General features: G+C 49.7%; 11 protein-coding genes across 11 annotated transcripts; 5 read left to right on the top strand and 6 right to left on the bottom strand.

Moving 5' to 3' along the window:
• Nucleotides 1-148: 148 nt before the first annotated feature.
• Nucleotides 149-1,692, top strand: AUEXF2481DRAFT_4249 (uncharacterized protein; the record flags this gene model as incomplete). The annotated part of the gene is made up of 2 exons (XM_013488949.1): nucleotides 149-544; nucleotides 595-1,692. The coding sequence occupies 2 exons, from the start codon at nucleotides 149-151 to the stop codon at nucleotides 1,690-1,692; spliced, it is 1,494 nt and encodes a 497-aa protein (XP_013344403.1).
• A 214-nt stretch (nucleotides 1,693-1,906) lies between these two features.
• Nucleotides 1,907-4,288, top strand: AUEXF2481DRAFT_39072 (uncharacterized protein). The gene has a single exon (XM_013489095.1). The coding sequence runs from the start codon at nucleotides 2,002-2,004 to the stop codon at nucleotides 3,934-3,936; it is 1,935 nt and encodes a 644-aa protein (XP_013344549.1). The 5' UTR covers nucleotides 1,907-2,001; the 3' UTR covers nucleotides 3,937-4,288.
• On the bottom strand, nucleotides 4,279-5,158 carry AUEXF2481DRAFT_39071 (uncharacterized protein). The gene has a single exon (XM_013489094.1). It carries the CDS (start codon nucleotides 4,925-4,927, stop codon nucleotides 4,727-4,729), a length of 201 nt encoding a protein of 66 aa, XP_013344548.1. The 5' UTR covers nucleotides 4,928-5,158; the 3' UTR covers nucleotides 4,279-4,726.
• Nucleotides 5,159-8,550: 3,392 nt separating this feature from the next.
• On the bottom strand, nucleotides 8,551-9,400 carry AUEXF2481DRAFT_39069 (uncharacterized protein). The gene has a single exon (XM_013489093.1). It carries the CDS (start codon nucleotides 9,226-9,228, stop codon nucleotides 8,650-8,652), a length of 579 nt encoding a protein of 192 aa, XP_013344547.1. The 5' UTR covers nucleotides 9,229-9,400; the 3' UTR covers nucleotides 8,551-8,649.
• A 479-nt stretch (nucleotides 9,401-9,879) lies between these two features.
• On the bottom strand, nucleotides 9,880-10,649 carry AUEXF2481DRAFT_28705 (uncharacterized protein; the record flags this gene model as incomplete). Its single annotated transcript, XM_013489034.1, has 2 exons — nucleotides 9,880-10,121; nucleotides 10,226-10,649. The coding sequence occupies 2 exons, from the start codon at nucleotides 10,647-10,649 to the stop codon at nucleotides 9,880-9,882; spliced, it is 666 nt and encodes a 221-aa protein (XP_013344488.1).
• A 935-nt stretch (nucleotides 10,650-11,584) lies between these two features.
• AUEXF2481DRAFT_28704 (uncharacterized protein) lies at nucleotides 11,585-12,583 on the bottom strand (the record flags this gene model as incomplete). Its single annotated transcript, XM_013489033.1, has 1 exon — nucleotides 11,585-12,583. One exon carries the CDS (start codon nucleotides 12,581-12,583, stop codon nucleotides 11,585-11,587), a length of 999 nt encoding a protein of 332 aa, XP_013344487.1.
• A 2,220-nt stretch (nucleotides 12,584-14,803) lies between these two features.
• AUEXF2481DRAFT_4245 (uncharacterized protein) lies at nucleotides 14,804-15,721 on the top strand (the record flags this gene model as incomplete). The annotated part of the gene is made up of 1 exon (XM_013488948.1): nucleotides 14,804-15,721. One exon carries the CDS (start codon nucleotides 14,804-14,806, stop codon nucleotides 15,719-15,721), a length of 918 nt encoding a protein of 305 aa, XP_013344402.1.
• A 540-nt stretch (nucleotides 15,722-16,261) lies between these two features.
• On the top strand, nucleotides 16,262-17,204 carry AUEXF2481DRAFT_28702 (uncharacterized protein; the record flags this gene model as incomplete). Its single annotated transcript, XM_013489032.1, has 2 exons — nucleotides 16,262-16,360; nucleotides 16,413-17,204. The coding sequence occupies 2 exons, from the start codon at nucleotides 16,262-16,264 to the stop codon at nucleotides 17,202-17,204; spliced, it is 891 nt and encodes a 296-aa protein (XP_013344486.1).
• Nucleotides 17,205-18,182: 978 nt separating this feature from the next.
• AUEXF2481DRAFT_39063 (uncharacterized protein) lies at nucleotides 18,183-20,132 on the bottom strand. The gene has a single exon (XM_013489092.1). The coding sequence runs from the start codon at nucleotides 20,096-20,098 to the stop codon at nucleotides 18,368-18,370; it is 1,731 nt and encodes a 576-aa protein (XP_013344546.1). The 5' UTR covers nucleotides 20,099-20,132; the 3' UTR covers nucleotides 18,183-18,367.
• A 195-nt stretch (nucleotides 20,133-20,327) lies between these two features.
• Nucleotides 20,328-20,836, top strand: AUEXF2481DRAFT_4242 (uncharacterized protein; the record flags this gene model as incomplete). Its single annotated transcript, XM_013488947.1, has 3 exons — nucleotides 20,328-20,391; nucleotides 20,442-20,734; nucleotides 20,786-20,836. The coding sequence occupies 3 exons, from the start codon at nucleotides 20,328-20,330 to the stop codon at nucleotides 20,834-20,836; spliced, it is 408 nt and encodes a 135-aa protein (XP_013344401.1).
• Nucleotides 20,837-20,962: 126 nt separating this feature from the next.
• On the bottom strand, nucleotides 20,963-22,059 carry AUEXF2481DRAFT_79127 (uncharacterized protein; the record flags this gene model as incomplete). Its single annotated transcript, XM_013489219.1, has 2 exons — nucleotides 21,619-22,059; nucleotides 20,963-21,501 (listed from the first exon to the last, which is right to left on the bottom strand). Exons 1-2 carry the CDS (start codon nucleotides 21,890-21,892, stop codon nucleotides 20,963-20,965), a joined length of 813 nt encoding a protein of 270 aa, XP_013344673.1. The 5' UTR covers nucleotides 21,893-22,059.
• Nucleotides 22,060-22,174: the final 115 nt, after the last annotated feature.

Below are 22,174 nucleotides of genomic sequence, written 5' to 3'. Positions count from 1 at the left end.
AATCGATACTGTCTCTACATTTCACTGTCAATCCGCGTCGCTCCTTTGACCGCTTTCCACAAACATCCGCTCGCATCTGCACAAAGAAGACGCGGCTTGACCATCCCAACGCTCCTGCTCACGCTCTCTTTGTTTCCCGATACTGGCCATGGCTGCGCATCAGTTCCCCATGCCAAACCCTCCGAGGACTCCCACCACGTCCGACGACGAGATGGATCCTCAATTGGCCGAGTCGGGTCTGCGCATCAAGCACGCATACAACGAGTCTCCTGTTAGATCGCGTCTTTCGGGCTCATTCGACCGAGTGTCTTCCTCACCGCCAGACACAAACACCTCCTCTATGAACACTGGCCGTACCGACCTCACCTCGCCCACCTTTTCTCTATCGACTCCTGCGGACGCATACAGCCCCTTTACACCACAAACTGTCATCAGTGAAGGAGATGAATCGTCTGAGAAAGAGGAGGAGCCTATCGTCACCGCCGCAAACCCCTTCAATTTTACGACTCAGCAATACTCTGCTGCTTTATCACCCGCAAAACCTGTAAGTGTTGCTGCAATAACACACCGCTAGTGCTATACTGATATAGGCAGGACATCAACGTCGGAAAGCGTCGCGGTCACAAGTACAAGCACTCGAGTGTATCGCATCAAATCTTCATCGAGCCTGCTCCTCGCGCCCCTCTGCAATTACCAGCCTCCCTACCGGTACCTACTCGCAATGAGGTCCAACACAGCATGTCATCAAACCAAAAAGCCCGTCTCGCGTGGTGTTTCTGCCACTTCCTTATCGCCGCATACGTGCAATGGAGTGCTTCCGGCTCTCTTGCCATGACTGCCCTTTCGCGACTACTATTCTTCGACGCTGCTGGCGCTATTGCCTGCGTCTTGGTCGAGACTATGGGAAACTTTGAGGTCTGGAAGCGTTCCAGTGTCAAGCATCCTTTTGGACTGGAACGACTTGATGTGCTCGTAGGCTTCGGTCTCGCGGTCTTCATTGGCTTCATGGGTCTGGATGTCTTGTCTCACGGTATCCAGCATTCTCTCGAGAACCTTGGCTCTCATGTCGCTCATTCACCTCATGCTCATCGTCGCATCTCTGCTGGTTCTGTCGATGTTTCCGCTCTTCTCGCAATACTCGTCACTCTCATCTCTGCCGTCGTGCTCAAGAATCATGCTCGCATTGGAAGAGCTATGCGTATTGATTTCATCTCATGCTGGGGCACTGTTCTGAGCAACCCTAGCCATCTCATCACTTTATCATGCTCTACCCTTCTGCTCTTGCTACCTCTCCTCAGCATCCAGGCTTATCACTGGTTCGACGCTGTCATGTCGTTTGCTATCGCAGTTTCCATGATCGCATTGGGAGTCCGTCTAGGCATGTCGCTATCATCTATCCTGCTCATGTCGTACTCCGCACCTGCTGGAAGTGCGACTATCAAGGACGTTGTCGCCGAAATCGAAACCGATAAATTCGTTTCAGCGGTCCAAGACGCCAAGTTTTGGCAGGTTCACTACGGATTATGTATGGCCAACTTGACTCTGAGATATAGAGCAGCTGACTATGGTCTTGACCTGGCCAAAACAAGGGAAAGAATTACCAGTCTCGTGCGAAACAGACTTGGTGGTGCTTACGGATCTGGCGGCCTCAAGTGGGAGGTTTCGGTGCAGATGATCTCCGAAAGAGATTGAACGACGCTCATACTATAACGACCTTACTGAATCATGGCACGAAATTATGTACATTTTATATCCTATATTGCATGGAATGAGAAATGCTGAAAAGTTCGAATTTACCACTATTCCATCATTCACTTTGGCTTTAATGCTTAACAGCGAACGTGCACGTGACATTGTTCTGTTTGCCCGCTTTTGCCTCTTACTACACCATTGTAATGCTACAACACAACACTTAATAATTCCATTGAGCTGCAGACTATCGTCAACTGATTTACGGTATTCTATCAGCTCATTCCAATTTACTGCGCGACTTTCATCAACATGGCGGCTTCAAACGATCTACTTGAACGCCTTCAAGCCCATCTTGGTCAGCTGGAAGCGGACCCGATCAACACCGAAATCGATGAACGGCTCTTTGAATCATGTTCGCTAGCTCTGGCTCCAGGTCTATCGAAGAAGGATTCTATGACCTTAGTCCCACAGCTCTCGCGCATTCTGCCAGTATTGCAGAAGGATCCTACGCAACCAATTCAATTCCTGGTACTCTTGCTGGAGCCGTTGAATTTCGCGGATGTGCTCGGTCTCAATGCCGCTGTTGACTTTGTTGGTGGACTCAATGTTGTCGCAGTGCCGTACAACAGACTTATGCTGGCGCTGCTGAGCAAGGCTGCAGGGAACGCTACCGATGCTGCAACTATTGCCGCACAGCCCGAAGTCGTTACTGCTCTGGTAAATCTCTGGCTGTGCACTCATGATGCTGGAATCGCCAAACAAGCTGGGGATGTACTGCTTGCATTGCTCAAGATCGATCATGCAGTTCCGCCTGGTGCCGGTGAAGAACAATCACTTCCTGGCCATAGTCAAGGGCTGATGTGGAAGCGCGTGTTTGGTGACCAGGACGTCTATGCCTTGATCTTTTCTGTCTGCTCACTAAAGCATACTGAGGGCATCGAGTTGTCAGGCAGCCAGAGATCACTCGCCCAAGCTCGCCTGCTTGAGTGGCTTCCTGAGGTCGGTGCTCTCAACTGGAATGCTATTACACATGCACATCATCCAGAGGTCGAAAAGCGTTATACTGACGGCAAGGGTGAGGGTCTGCTCTACTTTTCTACTGTGTGTATGATTGATACCGCTGGTGATGTTCTGATGCATTGTTGCTTAGTAGAGTTCTACGCGACCTTCCTGGGAAGTGTTACTACATCAGCATCAGCAGGCTCATCGCACTCTTCTGCTGCTCTCGACTTCCTCATCCAGCACAAGCTACACGAAAAAGCCATGAGCTTCTACTTGGACCCGACAAATCCTCGCCATGATCCTCTTGATGTGCAATTCTTGTACGCACCATCAGCGAACTATCTTGCCACCTACGTGTCTTCGTACCCATCTCATTTCCTGGCAAGCACCTTGAAGCAGACTTTGACAAGACGTCTACTAAGCTCCTTGGACCTCACACCCAGCCGCTGGGCGCATGCTGAATCACCGAAACATGATCTGCACATCCTTGCTTCTATGCCCCGTAGCTCTTTACTTCCTCCGAACAACAATTGGATGTGGTCCCCATTATCACTTCTGCCATCAAAGTCTACTAATGCAGACGTGCTTGCAACACTCGCCACAATCTTTCACGGTCCTTCAAAACAAGAAATTATCAACTACCCAGCTAGCTCGCCTCTCATGGATACCACACATGATGCAGTCTGGAAGAGCGAAGCCCAAGCTGCTTATGCGCTCTACTATCTCTATCTCAACCACAATCCCACTCTCTTCGCCGACCTCGCACATCACGCTAGTATCATTGCATTGAGAGAGAATGCTCTCGCGTCCATCAGCTTGATCCGCAGTATTGCGACTGCAAACTGGTTGCCATTGACCGATAACTCAACACCCACTGCTTCCGACTTCCACGCCTCTTTGCCTCCTACCGCATTAGCCGAACAGCAAAAAGGTTTCCTCGCCATTCTCTCTCCGCCTTCTCTCGAGTACACGCTACCATATCTACTGTCACCAGCCCAAACTTTCTCGAATCTGGTCGGCGGAGTTGGCGACACAGAAAACTCGGCCTACAGAGTTGCCATGAGCAAGTTTGAATGCTTGAAGGAGGAATACAATCGCTTGAAGGTGTTCTACGAAGAAGGCGGCGAAGAAGGAAAGGAGTGGGCTGATGTTGTTGTGACACTCCGAAAGAAGGTTGACGAGGGTCCTTTCGGCAGTCGTCAAGGCGAAGTTGGAGGCAGAATTGCCACTATGGAATTATAAGATAAAAAGTGCTTTTCACTCTTCGATATCTGTAATCATCACCGAGGTCACTTCGCACCTTCCCAATGCTGAGTGTTGCTTTGCGGCGTGAGCCATTCTCGTTCTCCTGCGTATGTCTGTCTTCACGGTGAGATCAACTCATATTCGCCCAAGAGTATATTAGCCTTGTGGGTATATCAGAAGAGACCCGACAGATCTAGCTTCACGCAAGGACATATGAGCTTCAAAATTACTACGAGAGATAGAACCTCGACTTCGAGGACGAGACGAAACATGGAGCTATATACACCATGCCTGTATTATAGACAAAGCCATAGCATTTGTAAGGCGACACTGAGAGGGAGAGATGTACAGTCAGTCATTTTCGCGATCATTGGTGGTTACCAGATCGAGCTAACATAGTGTTTGTTCTTGTGGCTGTGTTTCTGTCTCAAAATCTTGTTACCATTCGATTGTGCAGCAGCGGGTGTCTCATGTCGTAGCAGCGAAAAGACAAGCTAATCCTCCTGTCAGATCAAGTCATACTTCCCTCGCGTCCAAAGTAATATGCACTCTTGACCTACTGGCTGGGTAGCATTCCTTCCATGAGCTCGACCAATTTTCGTTTCCTGTGGCGATTTCGCTCTTCCGCTTTGCCTCTGTACCCAGCCCTTTCATATTCCTGAGCCTTCTCGTATACTAAGATGACTACCTTGTCAAGAGTGTAGCAGAACGTGGCGGCGAAGAACTTCACTTCTCTTATTACTGCGAGAATGGTTCGAAAGGCTGCCTGCCAGCGAATCTTGACCAGTTACTGCCTCGAGACGGGGACGCAGAATTCTCGGGTCTCTTCGACGCGTTGAACGAGCTTTGAGGTGGTATTGGGACGTTCTTCGTCTACAGCAATCGAGCCTTGTTGGCGACTTTCCTCGTTGGCTTGGAACACAGCGTTGCTCTTCGATAATTCTTGGAGTTGGTCACGGGAACGTTTTTCGCTTGCGTCAAGCTTCATTTACAAGGCTTGGAGCTGCTCTTGTAAAGTGCGAGATTTCTCGATGAGTCCAGCGGTTGGTTTCTTCGGCTGACTTGATTTGATTATCTTTCCCTTTGAGCTGGGCTCCGAGTTTATCGAACTCCCACATCGCTTCTTGATACAATTCGTATACGGAAACTCGATAGAGCGAGTGTGGAGCCACTATAGTGAAAGTACGATGATGATGGGCGGTGTCGATTTGCCAAGATGGGTTCCAGAAACTCTCATATAAGCAGAACAAGAACGAAGCTTGCATGTGGCGTCATGCTGGGATCATGAAGGAGTGACACTCTTGCTCCTTCCCGACTTGAGTATGAAACTTGAGACCGAGATTCGAGCTTGCAGAGATAGTGACCAACGTCTCCATCGCAGCTGTGATTGCAGACTTTCTGCTACAGTTGCTCCTGCCGGTCATGGCCAGACAGATGGAAGAGGCACTACTATCTTGAGGACTCTGAACGATTTGTTGCAATCCCAAAGGAGAGATAGCACACGCTACCAAGAAGTTGCTCTTTAGTCTAAGATCGAGGAAGTGAGGTGTAATCAGAGTGGAAAAGCGCCTCAGTCCTTGCATCCAAGTTATCTCCTGGTTGACTACAAAAACATAAGATGTTGAGTTATCACCGCCGCGATCAACGATGGATGGCTGGAAACTGTGATAGTATCTCACTCTTTGGAAGCAACCCTCCCAACAATCAGTCGTGCTCAAGAGGCTCTGTATCTTAGATAAAACTCTCGAATCACGGGACTATCATAATCTTCCAAACCAAGACCAACTCATGACAAATCGGAAAGTGATGGAGACACCTTATAGATCTCGCATCGTACAGGATCCACTGACCACAACTTCTGTGATACAACAACAAAACACGACTTCCACGAACCAGAATCGAACACACCACCTCTCAGCAAGAAGACGGGGCGTTAGCCCCATCTTCTTCCGGCTTCGCGCAGTCGTAATTTACCGATCCTCCAGGTGAGGAAGAGGGCGGTATCCTACGGCTGCCCGGTGGTCAGGGGATCTCCGATTGCGCCACGCCGGCTCACAACTCGGATGTGATAGTGGACTAGATATTCTGGTATATATGGTGGAGATAAGGAGTATGCTGTGAGTGAGATGCTTGAGTTCGAATGTTTGTTCTGTGTTCACTCGTAGTTTTAATATTGCTCCTACTGAAGGGTTTCGACGTAACCATTGGATCCCTCGAACATAATTTAATCAACGAGTCACTCGAGGCAAAACTTTCTCTCGGCAACCAATCCTCTTCGACTTGGATGGAACCTGGCCATCTCAGTCTAGCTCGAATCCTGCTAATGCCTGACGGCGTTGGCTCTGGGACTCTCGTCACCTCAGCATGAACTTTCTACAAGCATCACTAGCATCTTGAAGCATGCGATCTTCGCTCGAGTTTCTTGTCCTGTTTCTTTCTCAACCTGCGCTTGATAGAAGCTTCTTCACGCCATCTAGGATTCTTGATGTTCCCTGCCACATCCTTGAGAACCCTGCGAGTCTCCCTCACTTTCTCCTGAAAAGGTACAGCTCTTTCAGCATGATCCAAAAGCTGGTCTTTGTTCACTCGCGGTCTCGGTCATCTCAATGGTGCCGTTTCCACTCAAGACAATCTTCCTTGTTCATCCTGCAAACCTTCAGTCACCTGGCTATACAGTTATGTGCATGGTCTTTTCATGGTCCTTCGACAGATGTCAGGACATCCTCTGTTGACCAGTTCAAAATCCGGCAGAAACTCTAGCGGGTCAGTGTCGGGCTTGACTCTGGGAAGCTTCTCCGGCCACAGCGTACAGCTTTGCTAAGGCTGTAGACATGCATGATAGCATTCGAAATCGATGGTCGCGCCTCAGGAGAGATTAAAAGCAAGAGCGGGACGGACTAGCATCAGATCTCGATACAAACCGCCATCTCAGCGGCAGCTTTCAAGACCAAGCGGACACATGGCAATGTAACAACTTTTTTCCATGTTCTACACGTTTTGCCGAGAGATGGAGCTCACATGCAAGGGTGGAAATTTGCTGCAACCATTTTTTGATCATGTTCCAGACCTGCTGTCGATTGTGTTACCAGAATGTCGACTCGAGAACCACAAAACTAAGACAAGTGGGCAAAGTAAGCGGCCCCTTGAACAGCAAATCGATATACAAATGGAGCCATGTCACTCGATTAGTATTGCTCCCTATAACTACTACCTGAAACACGAATATTAAACGGTCTTTGTGGCTACACGCTTTTATGGCAGGCAAAGAGAGACCATTTCGCTGAAAATGAAGCTCCCATGGGCGATTGCTTTGTTTACGGACATCCGAATGGGCGCTTCACATTAGTGATGAGATAAGCGCATGGATGAGTCTATGAAAGGTAAAGAGAGAAATAGGGTCAGTGTCAGCTTTGGAATCAGCAAGTCACTCCAGCTGTAGTGTATCAAGGGCAACAAGATGATCGGACGGCAAGATGTTTCCTCCGATTCGATACCCCTGCGGAGATGACAGGTTGTGGAAGTCATGTCCAACTACGTACTGACGAGCCTCTTTTTTTATGGGAGCTTAGTGGACCATGCAGGTGCAGGAAACGATCTTGTTGACCCTCTCCTAGAGGATCTGGAAGGCAACGGTGAGAAGAGCAATCTGGGCAGCGACATTGGAGTGCTCCTCAGCCTGCTCCTCGATGGTTGCGTCGATTATCTGACCCAAAGTCATAGTCAGATGGAAGCCGAAGCCACCTTGGATGAAGTAATGGAGTTATAGTGGTTGATATGATGGGGAAAGTAAGGGAACTTACGGTAGTAGCAGGCTAGGGGGTTTTAGCTACGCAAGTAGGGAGCCAAGATCAAAAGTAAGGCCAGGGACCTAAGAGCTATGTGTGGGTGTCCAATGCTCGCTCATCGGGTTCATCTTGTGTCTCCAAGCGACGCTTCAGCTCCACGAGCACGTCGGTGTGGACTCGCTCCATTTCTCTGGACGCTGCTTCGTCCTCGAGCGTCACTGTGCGAGCTTTGAATTCGACGTCGTATGCCGCCTTAGCATTCTCGAAATCCATCTGAACCTTGATCAGATCGTCTGGCAATGGGAAAGGCGATCATGAAGCCTCGCCAAACACGAGTGAGTTGTGGGTAGGTGGGGGATATGCGGTTTCGCGAGCACATGTCAACACAGGATTTACCATGTCAAGTGACGATGAGATTGGAGAACTTAAAATGTCTTGTGTCGAGTGGTGGCGTCTTTAGTAGCAGGATTGGATTCTGATGACTCTGCAGACGACATGGCGGCTAGTAAGCACCATACCAGTTGAGGATGTCATGGTCTGTTGAAGTATGTGAACATTGATACACGAGAACGTATGAAAGTGAGAAATGAAAAAAAAAAGAAAGGCCTTGGAAAATGGTAGTGGATGGAGGAGACGAGGTTGTCGTGGAGGTGATGGTTGGAAGTGAAAGGTGAGCGTCAATACACATGAATTGTACTGAATGAAGCCAATCCCAGCAGAACCCCCCAAGGAAGCACCCAACAAACATTACCGGCAAGTCTAATTGTACCGTCAACTCGATTAGGACCAAGACCATTCTTGAGTCAAGTAAACCTACTTAATCAGCCACCCCTGAAAAGCTATACCAACAGCAATCCCAAACCTTCATTCCCCCCAACTCCCTGATCCCAAATTATACATCCCCTTCAACAAAACGCAGCCATATTCAATCCAACCAACTACAAAAACCCCCCTCGTCTCCAAACCTTGCATATCTACTTTTTCCCCCTCTCTCCTTTTCCCTTTCCCTCTCCCTCTCCCTCTCCCTCTCCCTCTCCCCACTCTCCAAATCATCCACACCCCAAACCCCATCCCTCGCTCTCCCACCCTCATCCTCCCCAAACACACTCTCAGTAGCAGTCTTCCAAGCCCCCTCAACAACCCCCGTTGCGTAATCAAAAACCTGCGATAAACGCTTCGTAGAAAGTAAGCTCTCACGACGAGGTGAAAATGTAGGTGGTGTGTAGGTATTTCTTCGTTCTAGGGAAGGTGGGGAAAGGGAAGAGCGTTTTGTGGTCGTGGAGGGGCAAAAAGTCGAGGTGGTTGGTGAGCGGGAAGGTGTTGCGGTTGCGAAGAAAGTGGGTGTTGTGGGTGTTGTGAGGGATGATGAGGTTGCTGAGGTGGTGTGGTGGATTATTGGGGTTAAATTGGATAGTTTGGTGGTGAAGGTGGAAGTTGTGGTCGAGTTGGTGTTTGGACAGATGAAGATTGGGAGGCCCATTGTTTCTTTTGCGAGGGTGTCCATTTCTGATTTTAACTTGTTCCTGGTCTTGTACATGAATAGTTCTATCGTTTAGTATGTCGATAGTCAAAAGGGGATGACCTGCGGCTATTGCGTTCGGGTACTACGTGGCTTGTGATCCTGCAAGGTCTGCTCGACGATGACACTGCGTACATTTCGCGGGTGTATATGGCGTGTAATCAATGAGTTGCTGTACAACGATATCGACAAAGTAAACGAATGTTGTCTAGAGAAGCAAAAGAGAGGACTTGTCACCTTGAAGTCATAAAGTAGGTCTATCGCATTCAATGTATACCTTTTCCGGCTTTCCTTGTGACATGAGGTGTGTCAAGAGACAAAGAAAGACGACAGTGAGGAATCAAACGACAAAGAACTGTGAGGCTTACATGATTCAAACGTCCGGTTCGAGATGCTGTGATTGAAATAAAGAAGGAACAGCAGGGGGCTTCTTTTAATATGGTCTTGGTGAGAAAAGTCTCGGTCTCGAGAGCTTGAGTCGTTCAGGGGTCCATGGTTGGTCTTGCTGGCAGATTGCACCATATACAGGTTCTCCCATCAGTAAACCCAGAATAAGCGGTATCAAGAAGTCGTCCATTCTACTATAATACACACCATTCATCTTTTGTACATTTCCCTTCGCACATCTCTCACACTCTAACCCATAGCCTTCAAGAAATTGGCCTCCTTGATCTTAGCCCTCCTGTTCTTACGCATACTCTTCGTCAAAGCATCTCTAGCCTCCATAGCTTCGATCGCGCCCTTCAAACTTCCATCTCCGGCCGGTAAATCGATTGTCTGTTCGTGGAGAGGGATTTTGGGGGCCAGAGCGCCGGGGTTAAGGAGTTGTTGTTTGCGAAGGGCTTTTGCTGCTACGCGACGTTGTTTTTTGGATTTGGCTGTGAAAAGACGAGTTGTTAGTGGAATTCCATTTAGTCTGTAGAGATAGAGATGGGGGAAGGGTAAGGGCAAGGGAAGCAGAAGGGGGGGTGGTAATACGTACAGAACAAATCTCCCTCAACACTCGCATCAGCAGCACCCGCACTCTCTCCACCCTTCTTTTTCAAGATCCCCCACAACCAAGTCGGATACTCTGAATCCTCCAACGCCACAGGATCGTTCTTTCCCTTTATAAAGTTCAAGCCCTTGAGTGGCGTGCCAGCAGTGACTGAGCTTTTTACTGTAGGTGCTGCCTTTTCAGACGCACTCGGTGCTTGGAGCTCTGCAGCAGAAGGCGATGGTGTCAAGGGTGTTGAGAAGGGCTGTGCAGCGCCTGTTGATGTAGCGGCGCTAGGGGTGTGTGAGGAAGCATTGCCCTGTCGTGGTGCTGTTTCGGCGCGGAGTGGTGATGTGGTTGTGAGGGCGCGACGAAAAGGGAGAGCGAGCGGGCGCTGAACAGCCGTCCGTAAGCATCGATTGCAAATCATCGTGTGTGTGTGTGTGTGTGTGTGTGTGTGCTGGTGTGTGTCGTAAGTCCGCGATCTTGCTCAATTGCTAGGAAACAAAGATTCGTTGCGACGGAGGTCTGATGCCAAGGCTTTCTCGACTTTCCGCTCTCGGCTTTTGTTCGGTTGCGCTTTCCATCATGGTCCTTTCTTTGTACCGACTTGCCTTTGTTTCAATGCGCTGGAATGATGAGTATAGTATACTGCCGGTGGGAGACTAGGACAGAAATCTCAATCCATATATGGCATTATTCGGCAGTTGACACAGTCCGATCAATACAAGTCTCAAAAGCTGGCCCCTTAGTTTGACACCTCCCCCATCAATCGAGACCAAAAATGCTACTTTGACGGAAACACAACATGGAGGACCTGACAGGGCAGCATGAACCAATTGTGATGTTCCCAATCAAGTTCGATCTGTCCAGATTCATAGGGTATCTGATCCTTCCTCTAGCCTCGTATTATGGTTCGAAATCATCTCCCTCTCCACTAGCCAGGGTCATCGGCTAGACACTGACATCATGAACGATAGTCAGAACTTTGCATCAATTTCACTCCCATTTAGTCTTCTGATAGATACCAGAAGGTTCTCCGAAAGTTATAAGCCCTACACTTCTTTCAGATTTTCAGATAAACATAATGGCCAAGTGACAACAAAATGGCATGACAGCCAGGGGTATATTCAGTTATGAAAAGGAGTGATGGAGAACAAGGAAAGAATATGGTATAAAGACAATAGCAGCAGAAAACACCCCCCTGTGCAAGTGCTTGTGTGCGTGAACGCCTCTCGTTCAGTCGTAATGTAATCATTGGCTCTGCTCGCCAAGAAGAAAAGAATCGAATGTTTGGTCAGTCCAAATACCAAGACCGATACGCCTGCTTGTCATAACTCGTGTGTGTGCATGTCAGATCAGAATCTATCCCTCTTCGGTGCCATCTTCTTCAGATGTCATACTCCGAGCATTTGACTGCGTACGTGACTTTTTGGATGGCGATGATTGACTATCTCCAGACTTGCGCTTAGTTCCATTGGTGGGTGGTTGCTGCATCATATCTCCCGTCCCATTCTTTGCAGCTTCGGCATCCAGAGCAGCCACCTCATCGGCTGTGAGAAAGCGTCCTCCCGGTCCACGCGGTCTTCGCATGGCATGATTGTGACGGGATTCGTGCAAATAAGGCTTTCTCCCCTTACTAGTGAGACGCAGTTGTTCCTCGAGCCTCTGTCTCGCCAAACGCCTCTTAAGAATTCGGTGGAACTGTTTTGCATTGACGTAAAGAGGGGATTCTTCGGTAGTGCCAGTAGCAGCTTCCGGTGATGAGTGTTGCTGCACGACTTGTTGAACCATTTGCGGTGCAACTGAGGAACGTCTTTGTTGCTGCATCACTGGTTGAGGTGGCTGGACTGCTTGGCTCATGCGACGTGCGACCATTTGTTGCGGCAATGCTTGAGGTGCTGGCATGACCATCTGTCCTGCCATGGTTGTGTTGACGTTCATGTGACTTTGAGAAGGGGATCTCGGAGGCTGCCTTTGCTCGGCCTTTACTGACTGACCCATGCGTGGTGACTGTCTAGGGTCTTGTGCTAGCGGTTGCATGGTCTCTGACATGTAGTTGTAATTGCCGGAAGCAGCGGCCGTGGCCATGGCTGCAGCTTGTGTAGGAGACATCTGGGCTGCGCCCATGTTATAGTGCATGTTCTGTACTGGGTAGCCTTGCTGATACATGGGCATGACTTGGTGAGGGCCGACATTGGGGTTTGGTTGTTGAGCATACGCAAGGTTTTGTTGCGACATGATGGGCGAGACTTGGTTTTGTTGGGTGGGAGAGGTTACAGGTGGAAGAGGTTGGCCGTTGTGAGTTGGCGCGTAGGCATTGTGAGCATGCGCATGCGGTTGCTGGTAGGTGGTGTAGTCCATGGCGACGATGTGTTTGTTTCAATTTGCGAGATAAATCGATCCCGATGGTATTGCGCAATGATCCGGCTGGGTAGTCGGAGTCGAGTGACGTAGATTTGATGGTCGGTATAGTAGATGGCGAGCTTCCGAGCAAGAGTTGATTGACTCTCAAGGGCGTCTCGTAGTTGTCGCACAGTAGTATTGTTGTACAGGGGTTGAATAGCGAAGCCTGTGTGTATGACGATGGCTCAGTCGCATTCAAATCGAGCGATGATTCGGAATCCGGGGCGTCAGTCAAGTCGTCGAGCTTGAAGCTTGAAGTCGACGCGTTTGTTGCGACGCGAAGTGCAAAAGTCGATGGGATTGGCAGAAAGTGCGATGAAGAAGCTACTCGGTCGGCCAAACAGAACGCGAGGGTGCAACGGATCTAATCACGGGCGGGGGCGTTAGCAGGGGGGAAGCATGGAAGATGGGACGAGCCTCTTGAAGCGGGCAGACGTGGCTGTGGGCAGCGGGCAGCGGTCTGCAGTGCGCGCCGTGTCGCAAGGCGATGCGCTGGCAAGCCGCATGCAAGCCCGAAGCAGCGAACGTCTGCCCGTCAATTCACTTCTGCCTTACCTGTATTGCTTATGTCGGCTAATGCTTTGTGACTGTGACCTCTTGCGTTGGCGCAAACACGTGCGACTATGATGTATGTATGTTGTTGGCGATGATGCGCGTTGGCTTGCTCTCTCTCTCTCTCTCTACATGGCCGTGTTAGCATTGCGCTCTGCCAGGCTTTCGTCGACGCCTGTTGGGCCTGAACGACGCGACGAGAGACGATCAGCGTCGACGGACCTTTGTCGTAGCACTGCAGGTACGCACGCGCAGAGAAGACGATTGCTTTTACGACGACCTATCAAGCTGCTTCGCCGAGGCTTCGACGCGACTCAACTGGCAAGCAAGCTCCAGATACCGTCGAATCACGGCGGCTAAAGGCGGTGGGCAAGGCGATTGGTCGATGGTACAAGTTCCCTGAATGAGGCCTGTGCAGAGAGAATGGAAGAAGATGACTGGCTGATGCCGTCTCGACGACTGAAATCTCCACTTTCTGCTTTGGCGAACTGTAATCACATGATCCGGCCTCACTCCGGTTCCACCCTCCCGTGCCGTCTGCCTGCTCCAGAGTCCAGACCCCTCCGTGCTGCCAGAAGCCATAATCCATGGCTTGCCTGCTTGTGTGTCCAGATACGACACCACTGCCTTGATGGCGTGTCCGCGAGGATGGTTGGTTACACGGCATATCCGATGTCTCGAGGTCGAGCCGATTTTCGTGAGCAGCACGCGGCTGGGCATACCAACCTGTCTTACACTGCCTCGGCAAGACAGTTCCCACGAGCATGTGAGACAGACAAGTGTGTGCTATTACCATATAATATTTTGCGCTTCATGCTAAATCGAGCTGCGGAGAGACTTGACAGATTGTAGATGAAAGGAGAAACATCCATGTGGGCTAAGCACATCACTCTCCTCGAAGATGATGCTTTGCGACATAAGTCTGTGCTTTACTACAGCTCTTTCCTGAGACTGCCATTGATTCTGAAGAAAGCGTAAACAATCCCGGTATGACTGCCCAGGGCATTCTTCCCAAGATTTTGCCTTTATCATCATATGGCTGTCAAGATGCATGATGCTTTTGATGATTGCAGCTGTGTCCAAGGAGAGAGGGTCCAGGGTCGGAGGATTGACTTCAGGGTCGTGATATACATTCTATTGGCGTGGTCATCGTTCCGATCGTGCTTGACCCTTACTTCCGGCTACTGGAGAGCACAGTGGTTATAAGACCAACAAGCTCTTGCGGCGAGACAACTATTCTTATGGGTCTTGTCATTACCACGGGAGCACCGATAATATGATAGTAGAGGAAAAGGCAGGTAGGTAGTCTTTGCTTGGTCCCTCCCTCTAGGCTGAAGCGTTGCGTGGTCTGCAACTGCCTCTTGATTATGAATTAGGAATCGAATAGAAACCAAAAATTCTCGCTTTCAAACCTCCATTTGTTTTTGCACTCTTACTCTGAATTCGTTGCCCATCTTATCACTCTACAGACTCGTCTAAAGACACAAATTGGCAAGACTCGCAAGCAGCACAAGCAGTCAGGTCAAGTCTTGGAAGTCGCAAACTTGTGGGGTTGTTGGCATTTGGGTTGCGAACAAAAGCGGCATAAAATCAGCACAGACTCTAGCACAATCGACACTCGATATTATGGCCATCAATATCGCGCCGTCTACCGGTCCCAGTCCATCGCCAAAGACATCGGCATCTCCTCCTCCTCTATCAGAGTCCATCTCCTCGTCAGCGGTGCGATCGCCATCACCACCGCCGCCACCTGCAAGCCCTCTCACGCCTCCGGCGCAACCAGCCAAGCTTGCTGCCCCAACTCATACTCATACACTGCCCACGCAACCACCACCACCCCCGGCGCACTTCATAGAGCAGCCACCGTCGCTGCCCTTTTCCAGTCACGAATCAAGCGATGCCATAGCCTTGCGCGCCGCCATCTCTTCTCTCCAGTTTCAGCGTCTTCAGGCTCAACGCGACTTGCGCACTCTCGAGGACATCAAGCGCCAGGCTATTGAGCGCCCGGAAGAATACCGTCAACATGTGATTGCAACCGCCCAAGCCAAGCTGTCACCTCCACCATGGGCTATCAAGGACACATCAGATCGAGACATGGAAGACGATGAGGACGACGTTGTGCCTGGCGCTTCTAGCGTAACTGGACAGGATCCCTCTTCCACACAACGGGCATCTGCAACCAAGCCTTATCCAACCTCATATGGATCCATGCTGTCTTCACGACCAGTGGAAAGATCATCTCAGTCTTCTGGCTTCCCTGCTATTCCTCTTCCGCAAGCTGTCGTTCGTTGTCCGCCTATCGAGTGGGCCAAGTACAACATCGTTGGCAAATCTCTGGACAAGCTGCACCTCGACCAACAAACACGTCCTGGAGACGATGCTTCATCTCAGCGTGACAGTGTTGTCGCTGCCCCTTACAACCCCTTCCTGGACAAGCTAGATTCACGACCTGTTCAGGAAGCCACCACCTCCACAAGAAAAGACAGTGGCTCTTCTGCCTCGGACCGGAATTCCCACAGAAGACCCAGCAAGTCTGCCACATGACGTTGCCTCACGGGTTTCTTTGCTTCCCGCGCTACTCTACATGACATGATTTACGTGTACGGATATATATTATGAGCCACTACGTTTCAAGCAAAAAAGTATTTTCTTTGTATTCGCAGACTTTGCCTTTCAGCGTCCACCCCCGACAATCGCAATCTATTTCTAAACGCCAATCATATGAGAACAAAGCAGGTATTTTTATATTGACCTGGCGTTTTATAAGACATCAGCGGCTGCATATCTTGGCATTGTCGCAGTCCTGCTTTCTAGCACCACGTTGATAGCATTTCATTGGAATGCACCACACGTCATGCTTGATTCCTTGTAACTATGCTAGAAAAACCAAGCTAGGTCGTGTGCTATCGTCTCACAAACAAAGTGCTTGTTTCTTGTTGCTTCCAGCCCCTTTGCTCCGATTGACACATTTTTATATCCTTGTTTCCATTCCCATGCCCAACTCCATTAACACGAGAGCAACCCTCATACTACACTAATTTTCTACCCGTTTGGTTTCGAAGTCAGTATCGCGCTGCTCCCGATATGCGTCCTACGGCCTTGATCCCGGTGCTCTTTGGCCTCGCAGCATTCGTGCTGACAATGCTCTGTATATTTGCGGGAAGCAAGAGAGACTTTATGCAAGTGGGTAGATCACAGTATCTCCCAATCCTGACTCCTACTGATCTAAAACCAGGACTACTCTATCATCACACTAAACACCTCTCGTATCGGCACAAACGTCTTCAATACAACCTCCGACACAGACTCCGACTCCAACATCTTCGAATCCATCTGGGACAATGTAACCAACAGCATTGAGTCGTCCCTTAACGACAAAATCAACTCTTTCGCCCAAGATCTAGGTCTCCACGATTTCTACTCTGCACATTTGCTTGATTACTGTAGTGGCTACTACACACCTACCGATCTTCCCAACGCCACGGTCTCAAAGTCAGACATCGACCAGAACGTCACGTACTGCAGCAATCGCACCTCCTTCTTCCATTTTAACCCCACCACCGCGTTGGAGACAGAGTTGAACAAGACTGGACTAGGAATCACACTTGAAGATCTACATTGGCCAGACGCCGTAAACGATGGCATCCGCACCCTGCGTATCGCCCAAAAAGCTGCATTCATCCTCTACTGCATCTCTGCCGCCCTCCTCCTCATCGCCACCCTCGCCTCTCTCATCTCAGTTTTCTTCTCTGGCCGCTTCTCCGCTTTCATAGACATCTCCCTCTGGTTCCTCGCTTTCTTGGCCATTGCCCTGGCGTCTGCTCTTACTACTGCTGTTGCTGTCAAAGCTAGCAGTGTAATTAATAAACATGGCAGGAGTATTGGGGTGGAAGCGCAGAGGGGGAATAAGTTTATGGCGATTACGTGGGTTGCGACGGGGTTGGCGGGGTTGAGTGTTTTTGTTTGGGTGTTTGAGTGTCTGAGAGGGAGGAGGAGGGAGAGATATGTGGGGCATGTTGAGAAGTGAGGGATACTGAGATGTGACCTGTCTCCATTTGGGGAATGGTGAGGCTGGGTCTTGTCTTTTCTGAATTGCCGGTTAGGTGTAGTTTGATGATGGTAGTAGTGCTGTGGTATGTACAGCGATGTTCCAGATCCCGGTGGTGTAGATCTCTCCGACTTACCCCAGCATCTGCTGTGATTGTATCTTGCTGGTGGTCACTGAACGTGACTAGCTGTCAATTTCATATCTAAAGGAAGTTTCGACCACTCGTCGTCATTTGCCAGAGCGGATCCAGACAGACGAGTAGATGTTTCTGTTTCATTCGAGGGCTCCCTAGTACTGCTCAGATCTTTGGAACCTTCTCTCGGGCCTGCAGAAGAACAAATTTAAGAGCCTGGGATGTGAGATCTTGACAATGTTTATGATCACATCACCCTCCATCACAGGTTACTATATTTTGATCCTGCTCACAGACATTAGGAGCGGCAAGAGGAGCCAATCAATGACTAAACTACACCTCACAATCCCACTGTCCCTACCAGGCTCTACAAAGACATATACCGCCAGTCAAACAGAGATTCCTGTGGCCAAGTCTACCTGGACCTCCTCCATGACATTGCGTCAAAAAGGCAAGGATCAGAGTAAAAGGCCTGGAGTATGAGCGGGAACAAAGCCTTCGAAATGCTCAGTCTATACTGATTATAGCCCTCCCAAGACTATCACTTTGCTCTCACACCTACTTTACGCGTGTCTCGTTTGTTAAGCCCGGGCTCTTTGGTTCTCCAGTCTTTGTCGAAACCGCCTCCGAGTACGTCCACGTCCAACTACCAGAAATGGTAAATGCGAGTGAAGCATGTACACACATCGTACCAGCTACAGCTTATTGACTCGCCAAAATAGCGTCCCCCCCCCCCCCCCCCCAACATGCGTTCCATCAATATTGTAAGATGTGGTGAAAGCTAATGTAACTACTGCACAAAGAGCATACGCACAACTGAGTATCAATTTGGCTACTTGCGAGTAGAAAGGACTTGGTAAGCTCAAGAGTTTTGCAATTATTTAGGGGTTGGGAAGCAAGGTGTTAAGCTCTCATTTACCAAGCGCTCTGACAACAATATCCTAGACACCGATACTGAAATGAAAAAGCAAGCCATTGATTGTAGACGTCAGAAGCTTGCAACACCACTCTACACAACCCTCCTACTCACACGTCTATTCTCCCTCTGCCTCTTCAACTTCATAACATCTCTCCTCCTCTTCTTCCAAGCTCTGTTGCCATCACCCCTGTTTTCCCAGAACCACTTGCTAAACTCTGTTTCTTCTTGTCCTTCTGCCTTTTCCTTGACACCGAGGGGTTCCATGTTGGCATTCCACTCTTCCTCTGCGTAGCCCTCTGCATCTCCATATCCTTCCTCTTCAACATCTTCATCAGCGAATTTGTTGGCGAAAGAAAAGGAGAATTTCCGGCCGATGGCGGCCGTGTCGGGGGTTGGTGCTGCAGAGCGAATGTCGCGGGTGCGGGTGTATGGAGTAGAGGGATATGTGGGATCGAAGTCGTCGACCATTTCTTCGTCGACGTCTTCGGAGGTGATGCCGAAGGAGAAGGAAGTGTTTATGGGTGCAGGGCGGGGTGTGGTGTCTGTGGATGGCTTTTTCTTGAAGAGGGCTTCTAGAGGATGGACATCGCGGGGTGGGGTGGTTGGTTTGGGAGACATGTCCAGGGTGTCGGGTTGTGGTGTGGGAGAGTTTTTAGTGGGCGTTGATGCCTTGTCCTGTGCGGGCTCTTCGTCTTCGGATTCCGAGTCGGATGAGTCGTCCTTGGGTGAAGAGGCAGAGGTGGGTTCCTCGTGGTCTGCTAGGGCGGCAACTTCTTCGGCACCCTCTTTGATTTCTTCGGCGATTTCTTCCTTTTCAGCCTCCAGCTCTTCTTCTTTTTCATCGTCATCATCACTGTCATCACTCATTTCTTCGTCACTCTCCGAAGATACAACCGAACTCTCATCACTCGAGTTGTATCCTAGAGACTTTGCGCCAGCGGTGATGTCCTTGTGCATAGCGGGCTCCTTGGGGGCGGTAGGCTTGATCTTGATCTCGACAGGCGTATCCTTCATTTTGGCGATCCTGTCCTCTCTCTTCGGCTTGACGTGGACTTCCTCGATGACGTTTCCTTCTGCGTCCACCCATCCTTTGCCCTCGACAAAGTCGGCAGTCGCAGTGCCCTTGCCCGAGACTTCAGACTTCAAGAATGAAGGGACCGGTGTGTTCTTTTCAAATTCGTGGATGATGGCAATGTTCTTTGGTTGTTTCGTGTTCTTGCTCTTCTTTTCCTTGCCTTCTGCCTTTTGAGCCTTCATGACTCCTTCGGGTAGTTTTTGCTTGAAGAGGACTTCCTGCTTGGACGAGTACTTGGACTTTTCCCTCTTTGGTGTCTTGTCCTTCTTATCCGCCTTGTCGCCGCTGCTTGACTTTGACGACTTTTCCTTCTTCTCCTTGTTGTACTTTCCAGGCTCTTCAGTCCATCCACGCTTGACTTGTCGCTCATCAGGAAGTTCGTAGCCAGTAATCTCCTTGTCCTTTTTCTTGCTCGACTTTTCCTTCTTTGCCTTTTTGCGCGGCTGCTTTTCCTCTACCTCTAAGCCTTCCTCGTCATCCTTGTCGCGTCTCCTCCTCTTTTCCGGTTTCGCCTCCTGCACACTCATTTTCTGACCTCGCAGTGTTGCGCCGTTGAGCTTTTTGCGCAACTTATCAGCGTCGGCTCTGGGTAACTCTACAAAGCCAAATCCACGTTCGGGAAAAGTTTGCACCGTGTGGTAGGAGAGGTTTGTCGCGTTTGGTTGGATAGAGGCAGGGACGATGTTTTGGTACAGAGTTGCGTTGAAGGGGGTGATGTGGAGGCGTACGCGATCCGCCTCTGCCATTGCGTTGCTGATGTTTGGAAAGCGGTCGTCAGCACTGATGGTTGGTCTAGGAAAATTGTTAGGCGCGCGTTGGCTTTCTTCCATATGAAAAGACGCTCCGATTCGTCGACCCCGCATTGCGTGCTTGGCGTGTAGATTGAGCTGTGACCCGCTGTGTTCATCAGTCCGTCCATCGATCAACTATTCAGATGGTATTTTGTTTTGCCAATAATATAGACAAAAGATAAACATGAAGCAACGACTACAATTCCTCTTCTTCTGGCTGGCTCTGATTGTCCCAGCGCTATGTGCCAGTATGTCATTCTCATCTTACCATCCCATGACCCGACTGATCCCTTCCTAGCCGCAACATCCTTTTGCAAATGTACATGCTTCAGCAACAGCACAATCATCCCGTTGACAGACATACCTGGTGAAAGCACAGCAAAGAAGGCCACCTGCAATGATTGCAACAGGCAATTCTGTCTCTCATATAACCTTCCCATTTGCAAAGATGCAAAGGATGCAGATGTCTTTACTACATGCTTCCAAAGAGACTCGACCAAGGATCAGATGATCGTGTATACTTTCATCTTTGTTACTTGTGGATTGTTGATCTGGGCCACGATACGACCATATGCCGAGACATATCTAGAGGTGGGTTTGCCTGCCTGAACGTTCGCTGAACTTGATGCTAATAAAGCCTAGAAATTCCGTAATCGACATAGCTACAATCCAGTGGCGCAGAATGGCAACTAAGAGATTGATAATATTCGAAAAGAGCTTTGTGGCATGATACCCCCTCAAAATGTACAAGTGTTTTTTATATTCTTACAAGCAAAATGAATTGCGACACCAACCATCATCATCATACACGCAAGCCCATCATCTCCTCAACAGCCAGTTTGTCCAACTCTTTGACTTTTCCTGTACTGCCAGCACCGACGCAGCGGCTTCTCTGTCCAGCGGGCCTCCGACGACAGCCTCTGCACCAACCGTTTGAGGCTTCTGCCACTTGTGTTCCTCGACCTTGTCTTCCACAGCCTTGACGATACCCAAATCCTTGACCTGTTCCTTCACAGCAGTCGCAGTCTCCTTGATCTCTGTCGCAGCATCTGACGCAGCAGCTCTTGCGGCAGCACCCAAGTTTCCTCCTTGCTGTTCTTCCTTTGGTGCTGAGGAGAAGATGCGGCTGATCATGCCGGGTCTGTTCTTTTGTAGTTCTGCGGCTTCGACTTTGGTACGCTCTTGATTGAGGAGAAGGATCTGGTCTTCATCGGCGAGGCCTTGGTTAAAGGCTAGGCGGGCTTCGTTGACCTTGACTTGGTGTTTGGCGTGTTGGTCTGCGAGCCATTCGTTACGCTTGCGGCGGTTGTGCATGAGCATGTCTCCGATTGCGAAGGATGCGGTTACTCCGGAGATGACTGTGAGAGGAATGTCAGAATAGTGTTCCGTTACTACCATGTTGCTTGTCGCCCTCGAGTCTCGCCTTGCTCTTTCCTCTTCGACGCGTCAAACATAGGGCAAAGTGTAGCGCATACCGGTCAAACCTATCAGTGAATAGGCAGTCAATCTGTGTGCTCTGTCCGCCCATCTTCTTCCAACTCTAACGATCGCATCGAAAGTCGATTCCTTGCCCGTTCGTGCTCTTGAAGCAGCAGCTCTTAATCTTGCAATCTTTTGCTGGGGTGTCTCTCCGGAAGGTGCGCCATGACCCATCTGCACTGGAGTGGGTGTGAACTGGCCCTGAGGTTTGGCACTGGCGTACGGTGTGGTAGCCGTGAAGCGAGTGGCATCTGATGCTGATCGCGCCATGTCCGAGGTGTGTTGTACTTTTCCTGACTCTTCAAGATCGATCGAATATACTGTCCAGTTTGGAATTGTTCAAGTGTGTTTATCGGGTATTTCAGGGTTGGTGGAAGCAATTGTTGGATGATCGATGGCCGCAACGCTTCAAAACTTCAATGATGTCGAGAAATCGCAACTTCTTGCATCTTGCATGATCATGTCTTCTTGGCGTTTCCTTCGGCTCCTGTCTTCCGCGCCATGATCGAAGCCCTGACGCTAACCTTTTTGGTCAGCATGGATGTTTCCCGT

The sequence above is a fragment of the Aureobasidium subglaciale genome (genome assembly GCF_000721755.1).
Source record: "Aureobasidium subglaciale EXF-2481 unplaced genomic scaffold scaffold_8, whole genome shotgun sequence".
In the NCBI taxonomy this organism is placed as follows: domain Eukaryota; kingdom Fungi; phylum Ascomycota; class Dothideomycetes; order Dothideales; family Saccotheciaceae; genus Aureobasidium; species Aureobasidium subglaciale.
This window is presented reverse-complemented; position numbering and strand designations above follow the sequence as displayed.

Coding starts and splice junctions, on each gene's coding strand:
- AUEXF2481DRAFT_39072 (XM_013489095.1), top strand. CDS start 2,002: ATGGCGGCTTCAAACGATCTACTTGAACGCCTTCAAGCCCATCTTGGT.
- AUEXF2481DRAFT_39071 (XM_013489094.1), bottom strand. CDS start 4,927: ATGAAGCTTGACGCAAGCGAAAAACGTTCCCGTGACCAACTCCAAGAA.
- AUEXF2481DRAFT_39069 (XM_013489093.1), bottom strand. CDS start 9,228: ATGGACACCCTCGCAAAAGAAACAATGGGCCTCCCAATCTTCATCTGT.
- AUEXF2481DRAFT_39063 (XM_013489092.1), bottom strand. CDS start 20,098: ATGGCAGAGGCGGATCGCGTACGCCTCCACATCACCCCCTTCAACGCA.